At 32.4% G+C, this 20,773-nt stretch overlaps 1 protein-coding gene and 1 non-coding gene across 2 annotated transcripts; one reads left to right on the forward strand and one right to left on the reverse strand.

The window, feature by feature from the left end:
* The first annotated feature begins 8,256 nt into the window (after positions 1-8,256).
* On the forward strand, positions 8,257-9,642 carry LOC107867464 (protein EXORDIUM-like 2). The gene has a single exon (XM_016713718.2). It carries the CDS (start codon positions 8,618-8,620, stop codon positions 9,545-9,547), a length of 930 nt encoding a protein of 309 aa, XP_016569204.2. The 5' UTR covers positions 8,257-8,617; the 3' UTR covers positions 9,548-9,642.
* A 2,877-nt stretch (positions 9,643-12,519) lies between these two features.
* On the reverse strand, positions 12,520-12,593 carry TRNAV-CAC. The gene has a single exon. It is a non-coding gene; the product is annotated as a tRNA-Val (tRNA).
* Positions 12,594-20,773: the final 8,180 nt, after the last annotated feature.

Here is a 20,773-nt window from a genome sequence, read left to right on the forward strand (position 1 = left end):
GCAACGTGATTTTAACTAACCTTACGAAGCAATAATGACCCCTTAGCTGCTGGAGAAGAAGAAGAAACGAAAATGATAATTTTGGGATGAAGGTTTCTTAAGCGGGAATTGAGAGAATTGAAGAGGAGAAAGAGAGGATTTTTTTTGGATATTGGAATAAGTAGAGGGTGCTAGTGATGAAATGGTCCCTTGGTCCATCTGTGGGCCCCACTTTTTAAACTTTTTTCAACTTTTTATACCCTAACACTAAAAATTAAATCAAAAATAATTTTAGTGGGTAAATGGCAAAATAGTTTTGGAAGTGGGTACTCTTGCCAATTTTTTCCAACTTTTATCCCAAAAAGTCACTAAACTTTGGTCTTTACTCCAAAAGTCACTCAACTATATATGAACTTGTATCCTACAAAGTCACTCAACTTTAATTTTTAGTTCAAAAGTCACTTAACTATCACATTTTTACTCAGAAAATCACTCAACCTATTTAATTATTTTAAAAAAATAAAATTTGCTTATGTGAAATTTCTATTTAAAAACAAAAATTTTAAAAATAAAAAGTCTTTCTTTAATGACCGTTTTATCCATTTCCCTTAATTTAATATCTTTCCCTCCTCTTTCTCATTTTTCTTCTTCTTTTAACTTCTTTCCATAATTTTTTTTGATAAATCACACAATCTAAAAATTTACAATTAAAATTGTAAGAAATCAAATTACTACCATAATTTACATTTATATTTTATTTTTATTTTGTCTTTAAAAAGGAAAGAAAAAGGAAAAAACAATAAAGAGGAACAAACGAAGAGAAAATAAAATAAATTAAAATATACTGCACTTCCTTTTTTCTCCTTTTTAAATACTTTATACATTTATTTTATTTCTCTTCTTTTGCCCTCTTTATTTAAAAAAAAAATGAATAAAATACAAATATAAAATATGGTAGTAGTTCGATTTCGTACAATTTTAATGTCAATTTCTAGATTATAATGTGTGATAATTAAAAAAATTATGAGAAGAAAGTGAAAAGAAGAAAAATGAGAAAGGAGAGGGAGAGATATTAATTTAGGAAAATATAGATAAAAAGGTCATTAAAGGGGCATTTTTCATTTTAAATTTTTTTTTTTTTGAATAGAAATTTCACATAAGCAAATTCATTTTTTCTTAAATAATTAAATATGTTGAATGAGTTTCTGAGTTAAAATGTGATAATTGAGTGACTTTTGAAGTAAAGATCAAAGTTGAGTGATTTTCTGAGATAAAAATTTATAATTAAATAACTTTTAAGATAAAGATAAAATTGAGTAAATTCTGAAATAAAAGTTAATAGTTGAGTGACCACTAACTCCAAATATTTGTTGCTTACTTTTATAAAATGATATATGGGCACATATTCGAGCTATCCAAATGACAGAGATATTTTTCCTACATTACAATTGTACAAACCTCAAATTCAATACTTTCTAGGGTGCATTCAACTAACAATCACAAGTTGCTTTTGCCAGACAATACTTCATGGAAATAAATGTATGCATCTTAAAAAAGGTAGTAACAAAAACCACCAGCTTAATTAGCTCATCTAATCAGCATCATGAACTAACATTTTGTTTAAGCTAAAGTGAGATATTGTAGTGTATTAGTTGGCTCCAGTGTAGGGCATCTTTAATGTAATTTGATACTGGTTAATCTTGATAATTCAACTAACTTATAGATAAATAAAACAGGTTTAGCTGATAAATTAATTATAAGGTCTACCTTAAGCTCCCTACTGACAGACACAGCTATACCAAATCACACAACTCTCCAGCAACTTTGGATCGATCCTAATTTAATTTATTTGGACTAGTTTTTTTTGTTTTTTTTTTGTATATTGAACCATCTTTTTTGTGTGTGTGTGTGTTCCCCCGGAATAAATTGATAATTTTATGAACTAACGAAAGTGGGGAATCCAGAATTTAAACTTTATAGGTTCTTGATTTAAACAACAGGTTAAGTGCAAATATGAAGTAACTGAATTTTGAATTTAAGGTACAAAGCAAATGAAACGGTGTGAGAATCCTTTTCAAGATTTTTTATTAGTCAATTTGATATTGTTTTTGTATCAATTTGTTGTCTTATTTGTTTAGTCCACTTAAAAAGAGATGTTTTTCTTTCCCCTTTTATAAATTTTTAAATTTTAATTTTCCACATATCATGTAAAGATCATAAGATTGAAGAATATTTTGATACATTTAACAAACCTTTAGTTGAAGACCATAAGATTCAAACATCTCTTTACTTTTTAAAAATTCATGTCAAGTTAAAATCAAATAAATAAATTGAAACGGAGGAAGTACCACTGTTTGTAGATAATCATAATCTTCTTTTGTTTTGTTTTTTTACATTCCACGAAAGCTATGTAACATCTTAAAGAAACCATATAGAATTCAATTTTTTAACTAATAAATGTATCCAAACATTTACTATAATTCAATCAATGACAGAGCGATTCAAAGCGGTAAGTCAACAAATACCAAACAAGTATTTAGATTTTGGTTGGGAGATTATTGAAGATTTGATTGATGGAGATTGACAAACAAATGGCTCAATAAGTCTGATCCTTCCACCCACCCTTTAATTTTGGGATGCTAGAGTTAGGGGTGGGCGTTTGGTATTTAATTTGATATTTTTAAAATTTTGGTTTGATATTTTGGTAATCGATGTTTGAACGTAAATGCAACATACCATAATTATAAACATCGATTCGATAATTTGGCAATCGATAAATTAAATTTCGATTCGGTACGGTATTTGATAACATCATATTAAAGTTGGAGATGTGCAAATGTACGTTTAAACTTCAAAGAGTATATTTAATAAAAACCTCATTTAGTATTTTTTTTTATTGCTTTTTACGAATATATTATCAAGGTCTAAGAGATTCGTTGGGATGACTAATACTATTGTCTATTGGACTGTTTAGACATACACACACACATACACACACACACACACACACGATTGAATCCCGAATATCGAAAAATTAAAATTTTACTCCCAAATATCATACTAAATACCGAATTACCAAATTTTTTGATTTGGTTCTATAATTCAATTTTTGGTATTTTATGCTCAGAACTAGGTAGAGTTATGTCTCTCGTCTTCTAAACTAAAATCACATAGGACTCGTTTGGTCATGAAAATTATAAGTTAAAGCAATTTTATCATGCTTTAACGTTAAAATTCTGAATAAAGTGAAAAAGTATTTGTAATAATATGTAGTTGCTCATCTATGAGGTCTTTTTTTTTTGTTTTTCATCTGATGTTCGGTAATCGTATTGGAGCCCGACTAATTCAAATTTGCATTGCATAAGGCCCATTAGGGGAAAGCGCTCCCTACTAAGGATTTTTGTATACCCAGGACTCAAATCTGAAATCTCTGATTAAGGAAAGAGCAACTTCATCTGTTTGTACCATATCCTTTGGTGGTCATATATGAGATCTATTTATGACACTACGTGACTATCTATTTAGAGAAATATTCATTTTGAATATATTTGATTGTATGTTTAGGATAAATTAGTTGAATTGTGTCATTTCGCTCAAACAATATAGCCAAACACAATACCAACTTTAAAAAGTTTCAAATAAAATGAAAATACCATATGCTCATGTTCATGTATGCAAGACATTCCTTTAAAACCTGATCCATCGACTTGTCCAGTCATATGGTCCATGCCCTGGTTGGTGGTTGACAAAAGCTAGCCCTGTAATTATGAATTATAATTAGTAATAACTAACTAGCTATACTAAGAAAAAACACAAATTGTTGAGTGACAATTAACTGAGGAGACTTTCATCATGTAATTAGATACAAATAACCAGTTAAAAATGAGTACACAGGACATTAGGCTAATTTCATCATATAGTTAGATACAAATAACCAGTTAAAAATGAGTACACAGGACGTTAGGCTAATGCCAGGGGAATTTAATTATTGTTTCTTTTTGTCAACATCTTCATTATTGTTCGTTTATTGTTTTCTTAGTAAATTTTTTAAGTTATGTTTAGAAAACCTAGGAATAATTAGGTTCTGAATTACTAAGCTAGTCAATATAATGAATTAGAATTTGCTTCTTCTTCTTTTCGTCATGACTAAAATTATAGAATCAGTTGCACAAGTACTGTCACTACATAATTTGATTTTCTTTTATTTTATATAAAAGCTAATTATAAGTAGTTGTAAAAGAAAATTCCGATGAACGTGTAAATAAGATATAATGTGTGACAACTACTGCATTTGTATATAAGTAATCTAAATATTTTTCAAAAAAAATGTTTTTAATTTTTGAGAAGTTCACACCACCAATATAATTCTTGGCTTCGTCAATTTCAAATTTTTGAGATTTAAATAAGTATTTTCTTGATTATGAATTTTTTATATGCTTGGTAAATATTTTAAATTATCAATTATTATAACTTATTATATTTTCTACATAGTTTATAAGCACGTAAATTTTATTTGTAATTCAAATCGTGCAAAAAAAAAAATTAAAATAGAAGAAACAATAAACAAACATACTAAACTACTTATATAATTATTGAATTTACTTATAAGGCGACTTTTCAAAATATGTACTTAATAATAATAAAAGTTTGGAAGTGTATGGGGGGTATTGGACTTTGCTTCGTGCATCTTTAATTTGGCCCCCGACCCTCCCCAGCTTCGATTTTGACAAATGTTAATTACTCCCTCCGTTCCATATCAATTGGTCATTTTATTAAAAATAATTAATTTATATTAGTTAATTATTTTATTAAATTAAAAAGATTTTAATTAATTTTTTTTCATATTACCCTTGCAATTTTTTTTTTTTAAGTGCTTGTAAAGTTTTCAAGAAGTTTTTTAAGGGGTGAATTAATAAATTTATCTTTTTATTTATGATTTTTTAATTACCGTATAAACTGAAATATGTCAAACCAAAATAAAACAGAGGGAGTACTCTTAATTAAGGGTGAAAATCATTTTCTTCCTCAACTTTACTTTAAAAATCAAACTTTCCCGTCAACTTTAAACAATAAGCATTCTCCCCTTTTTTTCCTACTTGTCTTTTTTAAATACCTATTTTATCCTTACATTGTCAATCTTTGTTTTTCTTTACCTCTTTAAAATTATTAGATTTTTTATTTTTAATATATATAGTAAATTTTTATAGATAAAAAGAAAATGATTTTCTAGACAAAAAAAAAAAGTGAGAAACATATATTAAGTATATAAGTTAGTGATGTTCTAAATGAAATAAATGATCATGACATGAAAATTTATTTATTAATAATAAGTAAAACTGTAATATCTATTTATACTAGTAAAAATAATAAATAAATAAAAAATTATAAACATATTCAATGCATGTAATATAATAACATATAACAAAAATGGAGATATATTTTATACTAAATTAATTCAAAAGTTTAATTATGTTATAAATATATACTCCGCCGTTCACTTTTACTTGTCACTATTTTGCTTTTTGAGGTCAACCTGCATGAATTTCGACTAACATATTTATTTTGCTTTTTGAGGTCAAGCTGCATGAATTTCGACTAACATTTTAAGATGTATAATTTAATATTTAAATTTAAAATTTAGATGATCAGATAATATATGAAAAATGCTATAAGTTGCAATCCTTCATCATATTAATAAAATAAAAAAATATATCTTAAAATATTTGTCAAAATTTATGTGGTTTGACCTGGAAAAATAAAAAGTGACAAGTAAAAAAGAATCTAGGGAGTATATCGAAACTCATGTGCATATATATGTATATATATTACACACACACTTAATACATGTAAAATAAGAGATAAGGTACAAGGCACCCCTAAACTATATCTGAAATTGTTACGACACACACACACACACACACACACATATATATATATATATATTACACACACACACTTAATACATGTAAAATAAGAGATAAGGTACAAGGTACCCCTAAACTATATCTGAAATTATTACGACACACTTAAACTTTAAGGGGGACCTATTACCACCTAAACTCATTTTTTGTTGATCTGGCCGTCAAGTATCAGAATATTTTTATAATTCTTTTGGGGAGACGAAAAATACTTGTGCGGTATCTCAATAAAATAACAATCATAAAAATTATATTAACTTTTGTGACAAGTTCATTAAAAAGGTTAGACTAAAAAATTTAAATAAAAATATATAAATACTTGACTAAAACAAATAATATATATTTATAAGAAGATATTGCTAATACCAAGGTTAAAATAGATACTGTCAAGGTAGAAGGGAGGAAAATGCTTATTATTCAAAATAGAGAGGAGACTACAACTTTTAAAGTAAACTTGGGGATGATTTTCACCCCTTAATTAAGGATAGGGTTGCAAATTGTATGGAAACGTATTGGCTTATTAATTAATCACCAGTTTTAGACTAATTAATGCATCTCCGGCGATTGGAAGTAGGGGTGGGTATAAAATATCAAAAATTGAATTACCGAATCGAATTGAAAAATTTGGTAATTATTATTCAGTAATTTGGTATTTGAGATGGTATTTGGGTGTCAAATTTTAAACTTACGATATTTGAGTTTGAAATTGGTAAAAAATATTACTACCATTTGGTATTTGATATTTTCTAAATATCTAGTTATAGTTAAGTGACCCATAGACCACATACCTAGTCCACACTCCAAAGTCCACATATTTGTGTAAATATTGCTCAAGCAAACTTTGAACTGTTAAACATAGTTATAAAGTAGACTCTTAACTTTACACAGCAGACTTCCTTACAACCAACATATGACAACTTTTGACGAAAATATCACACTAAAACTGAAAATCGGAGCGTGTAACGGAACAACAGAAAAAAAGTTTTCATGACATGATACATAACACCATTGCTGGTTGCACTTGCTCAACTCTAATGTTCCTAACATAGGTCGGAATATGGCTCTAACCAAGGGAACTTGGTCAAACTTTTTTAATCCTTGTGTTCACATGTCAACGGCAGATGGAAGCAAAACTCAGCATTTGACAGAAAACATAACATATATTACTCTCCATCATATTTATAAGAAATAATATTATGACTTTATAGTTCGTTATATTCAATTTGTGTTACATTCAGTTTGATGTAAATGTTATTCGTGTTACATCCAGTTCTCCCCTTCTTGGAGCTGGATCAAACTACAATAACATAGATTTTAAAGTGTTTCATTAATTGAGACACACGTATCAACGTGTAACAAGACCAAACAAAATTAATTTTTTTTGGTGTAAAATTGTGTATTCAGAGGCGTAAAACTATCAAACAAAATTGAATTTTTCTCAAAACGTTGATTGGAGATCACCACTATTATCACCAAATAGGATCACTGCAAACATGTCCAACTTTAATATGATAATACTGAATTTCGTATCGAACCAAAATTTAATTTACTGATTACCGAATCAAAGTTTAATGGTATGGTATTTGGTATCTACTTTCAATTACCGATTATCAAATTATCGAGCCCGAATTATAAAAATACCGAATCAAATACCAAATGTCCACCCCTTGGAAGCCACCGAAAGGGATACACTTTATGGACCATGCACCATTCATTTTAATTGTTGAGTTTTGCTTAAGAATGTTAAGTTATAATTTGTGCAACCATATGTATAAGTCACAAATTAATCTTTTTATAGATCATCGATCAAGTCACGATGATGTCTGATGACTGAGAATACCCAATCCATTCGTTTTTACTTACTTGTACTAAAAACAATTTTCACTTTTTATTGTTTATTATAGCATACTTTTTTTTTTCTTTTTTATCGTTAGCATTAACTACTCACAGTTCAAATCATTACTCAAGTTCATTAAAACCATGCACTAATTTACATGAATATGAAAATAAGCACTACATGTATTATTATTCAAGGGGCGTACAAAGTCATTATGGACAAGTGAACGCATCGAGTAACATATATGAAATTTTTGATAGCCTAAAAATAGAGTAATATATTGCATCCTCATATCACCAATTAAATTTAAAACTTACACGCATGCATATAACTTAAATTCTTTATTGAAAGTGGGGTGTCAATTAATTAGTTATAAGCAAAAGTTACAAAACTCGGGAAGATAAATAGCCTCAAAAGTAGCTCATCCAAAAAGTTGTGGGAAAGTTCAGATTACCCTACTAGCTAGGTGGTACATAATATATTTTCAATTACTACTCCCTTTTCCACTTTCTTCCACAAAACACCTTCACCTGTTACCATCATCCCAAAGTCCAAACTAGCTAGCTACTGTATAATTTTATATTTGTATCTAAAATACTAGCTACTATCCCACGGTTTTATCTTAAATTGTGCTATTTGCTCATTAATATTCCTTAGGTCAACTGTTCACTCGTCATTTTATTCATACTTTTTGATCAGGCCCCCAACATGCTCATCACCTTTTCAGCAAAACCAGACTCTTTTTCCTACTTTCTTAGCACCTTCCCAACTCATGTTCCCTCATATATATAGAGAGAGACATAATTCAATTGTCAAACTCACGATCATAGCAAAACACAAGACAAAACAACTCTGATCTTACAATATTATATTATTCTTATCAATGGGACCTTCTAAGCCTATGATCACCATATTTCTCTTAATATTCTCACTCTTTGTTCTTGTTCCTATTCCTTCTTTAGCCAATTCAAGAATTCTTGCTCTAGTTAAAGAAAAACCTCTTGTCCTAAAATACCATAAAGGGGCTCTCTTAAAGGGAAACGTCACAGTTAATCTTATATGGTATGGAAAATTCACCCCTATACAACGTTCGATCATCGTCGATTTCATCCAATCTCTTAGCCCTAAGACCAAAAAAATTACAACACCGCCCTCCGTCGCTTCATGGTGGCGCACCACCGAGGCATACAAAGGTGGCGCTTCTGTAATTTCCTTAGGCAAACAAATATTCGACGAAAAATACTCCCTTGGAAAATATTTAAAAGACCCTCAACTCGAATCTTTGGCTTCTAAGGCTACACAAACCAATTCCATCGCAGTCATATTGACTGCGAAGGATGTGGGAGTCGAGGACTTCTGCATGAACCGATGTGGCATGCACGGGTCCACCCACGCGAAAAAAGGAGGTAAATTCGCATACGCGTGGGTGGGTAACTCGGCCACTCAGTGTCCGGGTCAATGCGCGTGGCCATTCCAAAAACCAATTGTGGGACCACAAATTCCACCGTTAGTTTCACCAAACGGAGACGTTGGAATTGACGGAATTATTATTAACTTGGCTAGTGTTTTAGCGGGTACCGTTACTAACCCGTTTGATGGCGGCTATTTTCAGGGTCCGGCTAACGCACCTTTAGAAGCTGTATCTGCATGTACTGGGATGTTCGGGTCGGGTGCTTTTCCCGGGTATCCGGGTCAGGTTTTGCTGGATAAAAAAACGGGTGCTAGCTATAATGCGCCGGGTGTGAATGGGCGTAAGTATTTGCTTCCTGCTATGTGGGATCCGAACACGTCAAAGTGCAAGACACTTGTGTGAAATTATTTACTGATTGCCATAAAAGAAAAAGAAAAGACAAATATTGTAATATTATTTTGTAATTTCAATATTGATTTGTTCATTTGATTTGGAAATTGTGTGTTGTATAATACTGATGAAATTATGGATTTTCATCAAATATGCTTAAGAAAAAAAGAATGTAAAATGTAAAAGTTGATTGGGCATGTAAAATGTAAAAGTTGATTGGGCATCTTTGGGTGTACCCAAAATAGAGTATATTGGCCATTATTGGGTCTGTAGGATACCCGTTTGTGTATACATATTTTTTTCAAAGTTTTTTTTTAAAAAAATATTTGGAGATTCTTTCAAACAAATATTAAATTGTTAATCGATTTATCTCATCATTACAACTACAAGCTTGAAATAAGGCTGTTAAGTGGGCCGGGTCGGGTCAATTCGGAACTGGCCCTTTAAATTTATTTGGGTTGTGGGTCGGGTCGGATCTAGGTTTGAGTTAAGTGGGCCGGGTCGGGCTCAACAGTTAAATTTTTAAAAATAGCCCTAACCCGGCCCACTTAATCCAACCCGGTCAAACCCACCTAAATCCGATCAAACTCGGTTAAAAATTAGGTAAAATTCGGTCAAAAATAAAAAAAAAGTTTTTTTCCATGTACACTATATATACCCACCTATATACATTTTAAATACATTAAATAATATATATGCACTATATATATAGTATATACTACATTAGAATTTAAAAAGTATCTACACATATACACAATTACACATATATACGCACCATTCAATGTATATGTACTACTTTAAATAAAATATACTACAATATATATACATTAAAATATAAATATATGTATATGATAAATATACACGTTTATAGAAGATATATTCACATATATACGCTCTATTCAATGTATATGTACTACTTTAAATAAAATATACTACAATATATATACATTACAATATATATATATAGTTATATCCTAATTTATAAAACATATACACATGTATATGTTAAATATACACGTCTATAGAAGATATATTCACATATATACGCTCTATTGAATGTATATGTACTACTTTAAATAAAATATACTACGATATATATACATTACAATATATATATATATAGCTATATACTAATTTATAAAACATATACACATGTATATGTTAAATATATACGTCTATAGAAGATATATACATATATATATACGCACCATTCAATGTATATGTACTACTTTAAATAAAACATATACTACAATATATATACACATCTATAGAAGATATATATACAAATATACAAAACATATGCTACTTAATATAATAAATTAATAATACTTGGTAGTAAATTAATAATATATTAGAAGTAGGTTTTTAATTTAAACTAGAAATTCAATTTAAATCATTAAATGAAAAAAATTACAAAGTAAGGACTAATGAGTGAATGAATGTTGAATTTTATTGATTGCGAAATGATCCAAAATTTATAATTTACATGAATGAAAAATCTATAAATTATGCATCATTTTTTTCAACTCATTCATGTTAATATTAACGGGAACTTGCATAGGATAGTCAAAGTAACGGAGGTAAAATCATGCATTGGACTTGATTATGCTGAGTTCTCCTGTGAAGACATAATTTCTTCAAGTTTCTGCTCGTCGTTCGGCTCCGGTTCCATTTCTTGGTTTCTTCTTTCCGCTCTAATCCAATCTCTGAGGCAAACTAGAACATTCATTGCATTGCTTCCCAATGAGTGTCAGTTGTCTCCAAGCTGCTGTCGTCCCTGACTAAAGGCGCTCTCTGATGCAACGGTTGACATTGGAACATTCAAGATATCTCTAGCTAATTTTGAAAGCACAGGATATTGTGTTTCGTTACTCCTCCACCAATCCAACGTGTTGATTCGTCGTCTGCGATCCTTTGAGATTAAAAAATATTTTAAATGATTTTTTTTTAAGAAATAGGCCCAAACTAGCCGTTTGGACCCAAAAACGGCTAGTTTGGCCCAAATATATATAAAAAAAAATAAAAAAAAATATCCGGGTCGGGCCAATTAACCGACGGACCTGGACTGGGCTTGGTTCGGACTGGGTTAACCGGGCCAACCAAAAAATTTAATCGGTCCGATACCCGGTACCTTACAGCCCATGGGCTGACTGGGTCAGGTCAAACCGGGTCGATTTTATTAAGTGGGTTGGGTTGGGCCGAAACAATCCGGCCCGTTTGACAGGGTTAGCTTGAAATATAAAATATGGGGTCTGAAAAATAGGTTGGAGATTTCAATTTTTCAGTCATAAAATTATAACTATATACGTTTTCATGTCTCAACACACCACCAAAGGTTGCGATAGAGTGGTAAGCACTCCTCCATCCTTAATTAGAGATCACAAGTTTTAGCCATAGATATTTGAGTCATCTTTGGTAGCGCTTTATCCCTCATAGTGGAACTTTCCGACACAAATTTAAATTAGTCAAGCTTCAATATAGTTATCATACACTAGATGAGAAACAAACAAAAAAATGTCTCAACATAATTTCAACCACTAAATACTCTTTTCCTACTGAACTTCAATTATTATTATTATTATTATTATTATTATAATTTTCAAATATCAACCAATTCACATCTAAACACATAATTAAGCCTTATTTGTGTTTTATTGAGACGATAACTATCATGTAACATTAAATCTATACCCATAAATGAAAGGTAGTAATCTACCCGATGCAGCATAATTTTAAGGAACAATACCATGTAGTTGATATACTATCGAAAGAGGGTGCTCAATAATGGATAGTTCCGCCTTTTTTTTGTTCGAAAGCTTTAGAAATAGATAAAGTTGGAACACTTTTTATCAGGCGTCATATGTATTTTACTTATAGTCACCGTAACAATGCCAGCAAGTATCCTGATTCCTGGCCTTAATGTTTGTAAAGATGCTATTTACTCTTTAATAATCCATCATATTTCCTCAAGATAAAAACAAATATGTCTGAGCCCGGGTTCGAACCGGGGACCTCTAGTGTGTGAGACTAGCGTGATAACCGACTACACCACCCAGACATGTGATTCAAATTGGCATTATTTTATACTTATTGATTTGTCCTTATATGTTGACATTACCAGAAAAAAAGATAATTCATATTCTATTTTTCTTTATTTTATTTAAGTTGAGAATTTATTGAATACAACCTCTCTACTTTTGCAAAGTCGGAACTTATATATACATCTTTTTTTTGAACTCCACTATAAAATTACACTAAATACGGTTATTTCATTCTATTTTTCTTAGTTGGTGGTACAATTTGTGAGTTAATAAAGTCATACTTCTAGTGAAATATAGAGTACCAAATAAATATGATTATTATTACTATCCAACCATATTGAATAAATGCAATACACTCATGTGGTAATAATTCTAGCTGACCAACCAAACAGTCCTCTAAAATGTCATATAGGTAAAATTTTCACAGAAAATACTACTCTCTCTGTTTTTTGGGTAACATATTACACCCTCTTTTGTAAAACTCTTTCATTTTTTGGTCCGTCTAAAAAGAATAATCTATATATATATATATATATTTAGTAATTATTTAACTTCAAATTTTTCATGTTATTTTTTATAAAATGATTTACAGCCACATGAATACTTGTGACTTATTACAAAGAATAAATTTTAAGAGCCTTTATTTCATTCTTAAATTATGTGATCAGCCAAATATCATTACATAAATTGGGTCGAAGGAAATTCTACTTACAGAATCAATCAACTTTTATACTAGATATAATTTTTTTCATATATTGCTTAGATTATAAACAAACAATAGACATTTACATCTCAATCACAAATAAACTGTGAACGATTGTATGAATCTTCATCAATTATTTTTTTATTTAAATCTACTATATATTATATAAATTAATTGAAATGTAAAATATTGCAATTTCTAATACTTCGTTGAAGATCATAATTATGTAAATATTATTATATAAATTTTAAAAAAATCAATCTTCGAGTTACGACTAAATTTTGAAAGATTTAGTCATCATACTTGGAAGTTCATTATTTTGGAATGAAACGAATAATGCTTTAAGAACAATGGGCCATAATGGGGGCATGTCCATTGGACGATTGTATGAGGTCTGGAGATTGGGTCATTTGCACTTTGGGCCTATTGTATTGTAGCGTTGATCTATAATTTTTGTCCCACAATATAAGTAATTTTTTTTGCGAAATATAAATTTATGTACGTTTTGATTACTATCTATTATTTTTTGTACGTTCATTATATATTATTGTAGACTATCCTGTATTTTGAATCGGGGTCTTTGGGAAACAACACTCTACCTCTCCTAACAGTACCCTCTACCCTTTCTAAATCAGTGTTGAAGTCAGAATTTTCACTAAGAGGATTTAAAATTGATAAAAGTAGGCACACAAACTAGTCGAAGGGATTCAATATCAATTATATATATAAAAAAATAATTTTAAACATATATAAATAGTATATTTTTCACTTAAGTAAATTCAGGTAAATCCCTAATTATAAGGTGGCTCTGCACCTTGCCAAAGCTCACTTTGTGATACTATACGAGATGTGGTGTTGTTTTATATATATCAGCAAGTGCCTTTCATATTTCTAATTTCTTTTTGGAGGTTCTTGGCACCATAATTTTAGTTGGTGGGTCTTTTTGTAGTTGCATGTATTGTCTTACCTAATTTCCCTTGTCTCTTTTGATTGATTGGTCTCCTTGTCACGTGTTCATGCTACTCTCCTAGCAATCGTAATCATAGGCGGCCAAGGGTAAAATAGCCCAAACAATTATTTTAAGGCTCACATTTTTGTAGTTGTAAATATGTTTTGTGCAGTATGAAGGTTAATCATTAAATGTAAAACGGGAAAAGATAAAATTCAAATTTAAAAGTAGTTTTTTCTTAAAGAAAACAAAAAACACTAGAAAACAGTGTGTCATGAAATTAAAATTAGAAAGTAAGTAGATGTATATGTTAATTTGTCTTATTAAATAGAATTGGACAACTCGAACCGTATGAAAATAGTTTTAGTTTTCTAGTTTAGCGCCTGTTTGTTAATTTCTTTTCTTTTTTTTTTCAAAAAAAAAAAAACACTTTTTTGAGAGTTTTTTTAAAAAGATAGTGTTTGATAAAGTTGTAAAAGTGCTTTTAAAAACAAATAGAAGCAATTTTTCTGATTTCAGGAAAAAAAAATACAATGCTTTACTACTGATAAAGACTTTAACTATTATGCAGATGAAGACGTTGTCACAGAGATCGAAGAAGGAAATAGACCTTTTCATATATCTTCAGAAATTCAAGACAGACTTTCTAGTTTGGAGATATTGAATGGTAAAATTAGTGATGAAATCATTGAAAAGTTTTATAGTGTATGAAGAACTATTTATTTTTGTGGTGATCTTTTTCATATGTAGTGATTAATTTATGAAATAATTTTTATATTCATTTTGTTTGATATTTCTAAGTAATATTTAAATTATTATAATAATATTTTATAGTTATGTAATACACACACATATATATATATATATATAATTGGTTTAAGTCATCAATAAAACCCTAAACTTGTTTCAAAATTTCACTTGGTCCACTTAAACCTTTTTAGCCCACATGATACATCGCATGGTATACACTCACTCTGGGCGCGTGAAAGTGGTTTTTTTACTAAATTTTCTTTTTTTGGAGGGGTTTTCTTCAACCTCCATTATGAAATTCAAGAGGGGGGTGAATTGAAAATTTTCTGTGAGTCGATTACCGACTCCCCACAGTCGCTCGCCTGTAGATTGGTACACTTCACAAAACAAATTAGATTTGAAATAATTAAGCAAGTAAATAAACAAATGTAAAGTAAAGACACAAAGATTTATCCTAGTTCGGAACACCAATGTGGTGCCTACTTCCAGTCCCCTTTGTATAAGGTTTTCTTAGATCGTTCAATGTCAGGTTCAAGTACAATGTTCTTCAGGTCTTGTGACACAGCTTCAGATGATGTTACAAAGTTGACTCAATCCTACTCTTTATACAACAATTGTAAACTAAAGGTTACAAAGCTTCATGAGACTAAGATTGAGATACTTTGATATTCTTCTTGAAGTCCATCTTCAGTCTTCTTCTTTTAAAGTTTCGGCTGCTACTTTTCATAAGGAAACCCAAGAGGTTTTGTCTCAATCAAAGATTTGAATTGATTCCTTGTTTGAGGAATGTAGCCATATGATATGTGCATATACTATTTTTACTCACATCCATATCAGATATGTCAGTGATCTTTTCTTTGTTGTGGTTGATCTTGATTTGCTATGATTTTTGAGACTGAGATTTTTGTGATTGATCTAGTTTGCTGTGATTCTCGGGACTGGGATTCTCCTTTCATTTATTCTCATTTTGATTAATTCGCTTAGATGTTGCTGATTCTGTCTTGATGTCCTTCCATTTCTGAAGCCGGCTTTCTTACTTGTTTTTTTATCCTTTCATTATTAGCATCTTCTAGTATTACTTCCTTTATTCTACAAAGATCCAGTCGTTAGTTGGTCATTATTAAAACGTAAACTTAGGAAGCTAACAATCTCCCTCTTTTTGATAATGACAAACTTAAACATCAGTTAACTTTCCTGTTAAGATGTTCGGCTTGCTCCGCCTGTCTTTCTATCTTGGTGGTTACAGTCGACTCTCTTGTTATGATAGTCGACTAGCTCTCCCTGTTTTGTTGACTAATGGAATTATCTTCTCTCTCTCTTGACATAATAAAAAAGGACAGATCAAATACAAAACAAAGCAAAAACCAACTACAAAAAAAAAACAATCAAGAACAAAACATAGAATATGGGATATGCACATTTACGACATGAAGTAACGATAAAAACATGTCGGAGTAGGAGTATGTAGTATCTTAATACAACCCAGAGTACGAGAAGGGACATACCTCTTTTTGAATGAGATAAAGAAGTTCAACCTCGTTTACAAGGAGATAGGTAAGGGTGTTGTGCATTGTTAGAGTAGAAACGGTCATAGGATTTCTCAACAGTCTTGGTGAAGTTGGAGTAAGAATTCTGAACGGAAAAGATTAAAACTTGATGGAATCAACCTGGGGAGAACATTCTATAAAATAATTTTACCCCTTCCTGTTTGAAGCCATCAAGGGAGAGTCGCACTTTGACTATGTCGGTACTAGTCTCCTTGCTCAGTTGTAGCAGCTTGGTAGTCGCCTCCTTGATGCTGGTTATTACATCCTCAATGGTGGTGATCCTACCTTTGAGTTCTTCAATCTCCATATTTGCACAAAACATGGAATTAGGCACAGATTTACTTACCCTGGATGTGTCAGGTCGGCTTTTGACAGACTTCTTTTTACATCATTCTTTTTCAATTAGAACATAGACCATGATTGCGACAGTTTTTGAATCATAAGTGGCAAAAACTTCAACCACTGGATAGGCTGAGAGGTCAATTTTACAGTGAAGAAGAATCCGAGTGATGAACAAACCATAGGGCAAACTTGCTGAGGCATGGGATTCAGCTGCACTTTCTATCATATATTCACGAATCTAGGTACTCCAGGTTATTTTGTATTTCTCAATCAGGCAATAGAGAACAAAAACATCTTTGCATGTCACATTAATGAGAGGTCCCTTTCGAGGAATCAAAGTGGTTGCAATGATATGGGATAAGATTCTATTTCAAAAGTTGAGAGACAGAGGACCAAAAGAGGGGCTATTTGAGTCAGGATCTGAGATGGTCTTCTTTGCTTCGTCAAAAATTACTTTAAAATTCTCCTTCCAGGTGTTGCTCATGAATGGGACAACGCCTGAGAATTTGGTGTCAAACACTTTCTCAAATAAAAAGTTATTGAGAATAATATGTGTACCTAGAACCAGGATTTCCAACTCCAAGCTATCAGGGGAAAGACGAAGGCAAGCGTAGAACATGCGGATAGGGTCCTCAAATACTTCTAAGACACATACGTGAAACATTATCAACAAGTCTTGAGATTTAAGAAAGTCGGCTAATATTATAGTGGGATTCCTTTAGGTGAGAGAGATTGATGACTCGATCAGAAACAATAGAACAATTTTTGAAGGTGAGAAATTTTTTCTTGTGAGTAAGAGTCCAAAATTTATGCATGTTTTCTGGAGAAAGAGACTCAGAGAAGAGGACAGTCATTTGTTAGAGGACGGCATAGGGCTTGAAACAATTCATTTTTTAGACGTAGTTGACTGGAGAGAGTAAGAGGAGGCTTCTTCTGAGGATTCAAAGAGAAGGACGGGGTTGAAGTTGGAGAAATTTTGATTAGGAGAAGTTTTGGTGAGATTATCCATTGAACGGGGTTTTATCATGATAAAGAAGGTGGGGATGGATGAGTATAAAAGAGGAAAAAGGAAGTGAAAAGATAGAATTAAAAGATGAGGTACAGAGGATAGGGTTGGAGATGAAAGAGCGGAGAAGTGTTAGAAAGTGAGAGGGTGCAGAGATGGTAATGATAATAGAAGAAAAAGGTGACGTGTAAAGGGGATGATTTGAAAGGAAAGGACGGGGGTCAGAGAGTAGCCGGCGATTTTGTGCCAAAAATAAGAGTGTTTTAAAATCATTAGAGGTTTTTCAAAATATTTTATTTTGAGTTTTGCCAAAAAAAATCTTTCAAAAATATTGTATTGAGATTTTCTTGTAGAGAACAAAATCTTTCCATAAAATTTTTTAAAGAAAAAATCAAGCTGATTTTCAGAATTAATAAAACAAAATCACTAGTTACTACATGATCACAGATAAAATGATGCTTGACGTCTATGTGCTTGTCCTTAGAATGATGCATAGCATATTTAGATAGACAGAGAATACTAGGTTGTTACACATTACGGGCACAATTATAAGACATATTAAAATCAAGTAGTTGACGCATGATTCATAGGATTTGAGTACAACAACTCCCAATGATTGTGTATTTGATTTTAATTGTTGGCAAGTCAACTAAGGTTTGTTTCTTGCTGTGTCAAGAACTCAAGGTATTACCCATACGACAAAAAAAAACTTTCATCAGACTGGCAAAATTATCACACGAATAGAGGTTAAAACTATCAAGAATAATATCATCAACGTAAAATTGTACAGTAAGAGGATTTGAATCAAGCTTTTGTCAGACCAGAGTTTTATCAAAATTATTTTCTTGAAAGTTTTTATTTAGTAGGAAAACACTCAATCTCTCATGTCAAGCCTTTGGAACTTGTTTGAGACCGTAGAGTACTTCTGATAGTTTGAAAATATGATTTTGGATACGATGAACTTTCAAATCCTGGAAGCTGAAAACTTCCTAAAAACAACTATTTAAGAAGGCGCTTTTAACATTTATTCGAAATGACTTAAAATATTTGAAAGCAGTAATTGCTAATAACATTCGAACTGAATCTAACCTTGTCACTGGGACATAGGTTTCTTCATAGGCAATACCTTATTTATTCAATTTGAGATACAGGACAACATGCATTTGTTTTCTCACGATGTTCTTGTTTCCACCCCGTCATTCGAATTTTTGAGGGTGAACTTATTTGGAAAGCTGGCATTTTTTATTTAATTTTTTAAAAAATTTCTTAGAACAGTTAGTTTCACCATTTCTGATGTAGAAGTTGACTTTGGAGGGGGTATAGTTGATCTTGTCTTGTGATGGCTCAGAGGTTGTACGAGCATTTTCACCAGATCATATATTACTCACCTTTAAGCTTGGGCGGCACCTTCTTATCACACAGCACCCCCGACGCGAGTTTCCACTTTATCCATCCCGCCCCAATACGGTACGAGACATCCTCGTCAATCTTACCGTTACTCTGGATCACGGACCCAAGATACTTGAACTTGTCCCTCTTACATACCTCCTGAGATTCCATCTTCACTACTACCTCATTCTCCCGCCTCACGTCATTAAACTTGCATTCCACATACTCTGTCTTGCATCTGCTCACCCTGAACCCTTTAGACTCAAGAGTTCGCCTCCACACCTCTAATTTGTCATTCACACCCCCTCGAGTCTCATCTATCAGAACTACATCGTCTGCAAAAAGCATACACCACGGCACCTCCCCTTGAATACGCCGCGTCAACACATCCATCACCAACGCAAACAAAAAGGGACTAAGAGTAGATCCCTGATGCAATCCTGTCAGGACAGTGAAATGCTCCGAGTCTCCTCCCGCCGTCCTCACCTGGGTTTTCGCTCCATCATACATATCCTTAATTACTCTGATATATGTCAGCGGTACCCCACTCACCTCCAAGCATCTCCAAAGCACCTCCCTGGGGACTTTGTCGTAAGCCTTCTCCAGGTCGATAAACACCATGTGCAGATCCTTCTTCCTCTTCCTATACTGCTCCACCAACCTACGTACCAGGTGGATTGCCTCCGTCGTCGAGCGGTCGGGCATAAATCCGAACTGGTTCTCCGAAATAGACACTATCCGTCTCAGCCTCACCTCGACCACTCTCTCCCAGATCTTCATCGAGTGACTCAATAACTTAATCCCCCTATAGTTATCGCAACTCTGAATGTCCCCCTTATTCTTATAGAGAGGGATCATGGTACTCCACCTCCACGCCTCGGGCATCTTTGCCGTCCTGAAAATTTCATTAAACAATCCAGTCAACCACCTTACCCCAGCCTTTCCAACGAACTTCCAAAACTCCACCGGTATCTCATCCGGCCCCATCGCCCTACCCCTTCGCATCCTGCGGACAGCCTGTCTAACCTCTTCTACCTTAAAACGTCTACAATAGCTAAAATCCCGACACTCCTCTGAGTGCTCCAGTTCCCCTAACACAATAGCTCTATCCTCTTCGTCATTCAAGAGCCCATGAAAATACGACTGCCATCTCTTCTTGATGTGGCCGTCCTCCACCAACACTCTACCGTCCTCCCCCTTAATGTACCTCACCTGATCGAGGTCACGACCCTTCCTCTCCCTAGCCTTAGCGAGTCTAAACAACTTTTTCTCCCCTCCTTTCCCCTGTAACCCTGCATACAAGCTCTCAAAAGCAGCTGTCTTAGCAGCCGTGACTGCTGACTTCGCCTCCTTCCTCGCTAGCTTGTACTCTTTCCTGTACACCCGCTTCTCTTCTTCGTCCTTACTTTCCACCAACTTAGCATACGCCCCTTTCTTGGTCCCCACTTTCTTCTCCACCTCTTCATTCCACCACCAGTCCCCCCGATGGTGCCCGGCCCGGCCCCTAGAAA

The sequence above is a fragment of the Capsicum annuum genome, chromosome 4 (genome assembly GCF_002878395.1).
Source record: "Capsicum annuum cultivar UCD-10X-F1 chromosome 4, UCD10Xv1.1, whole genome shotgun sequence".
Taxonomy (NCBI): Eukaryota; Viridiplantae; Streptophyta; class Magnoliopsida; order Solanales; family Solanaceae; genus Capsicum; species Capsicum annuum.

What these genes read in the sequence shown, in the direction of transcription:
- LOC107867464 (XM_016713718.2), top strand. Translation starts at nt 8,618, where the DNA reads ATGGGACCTTCTAAGCCTATGATCACCATATTTCTCTTAATATTCTCA.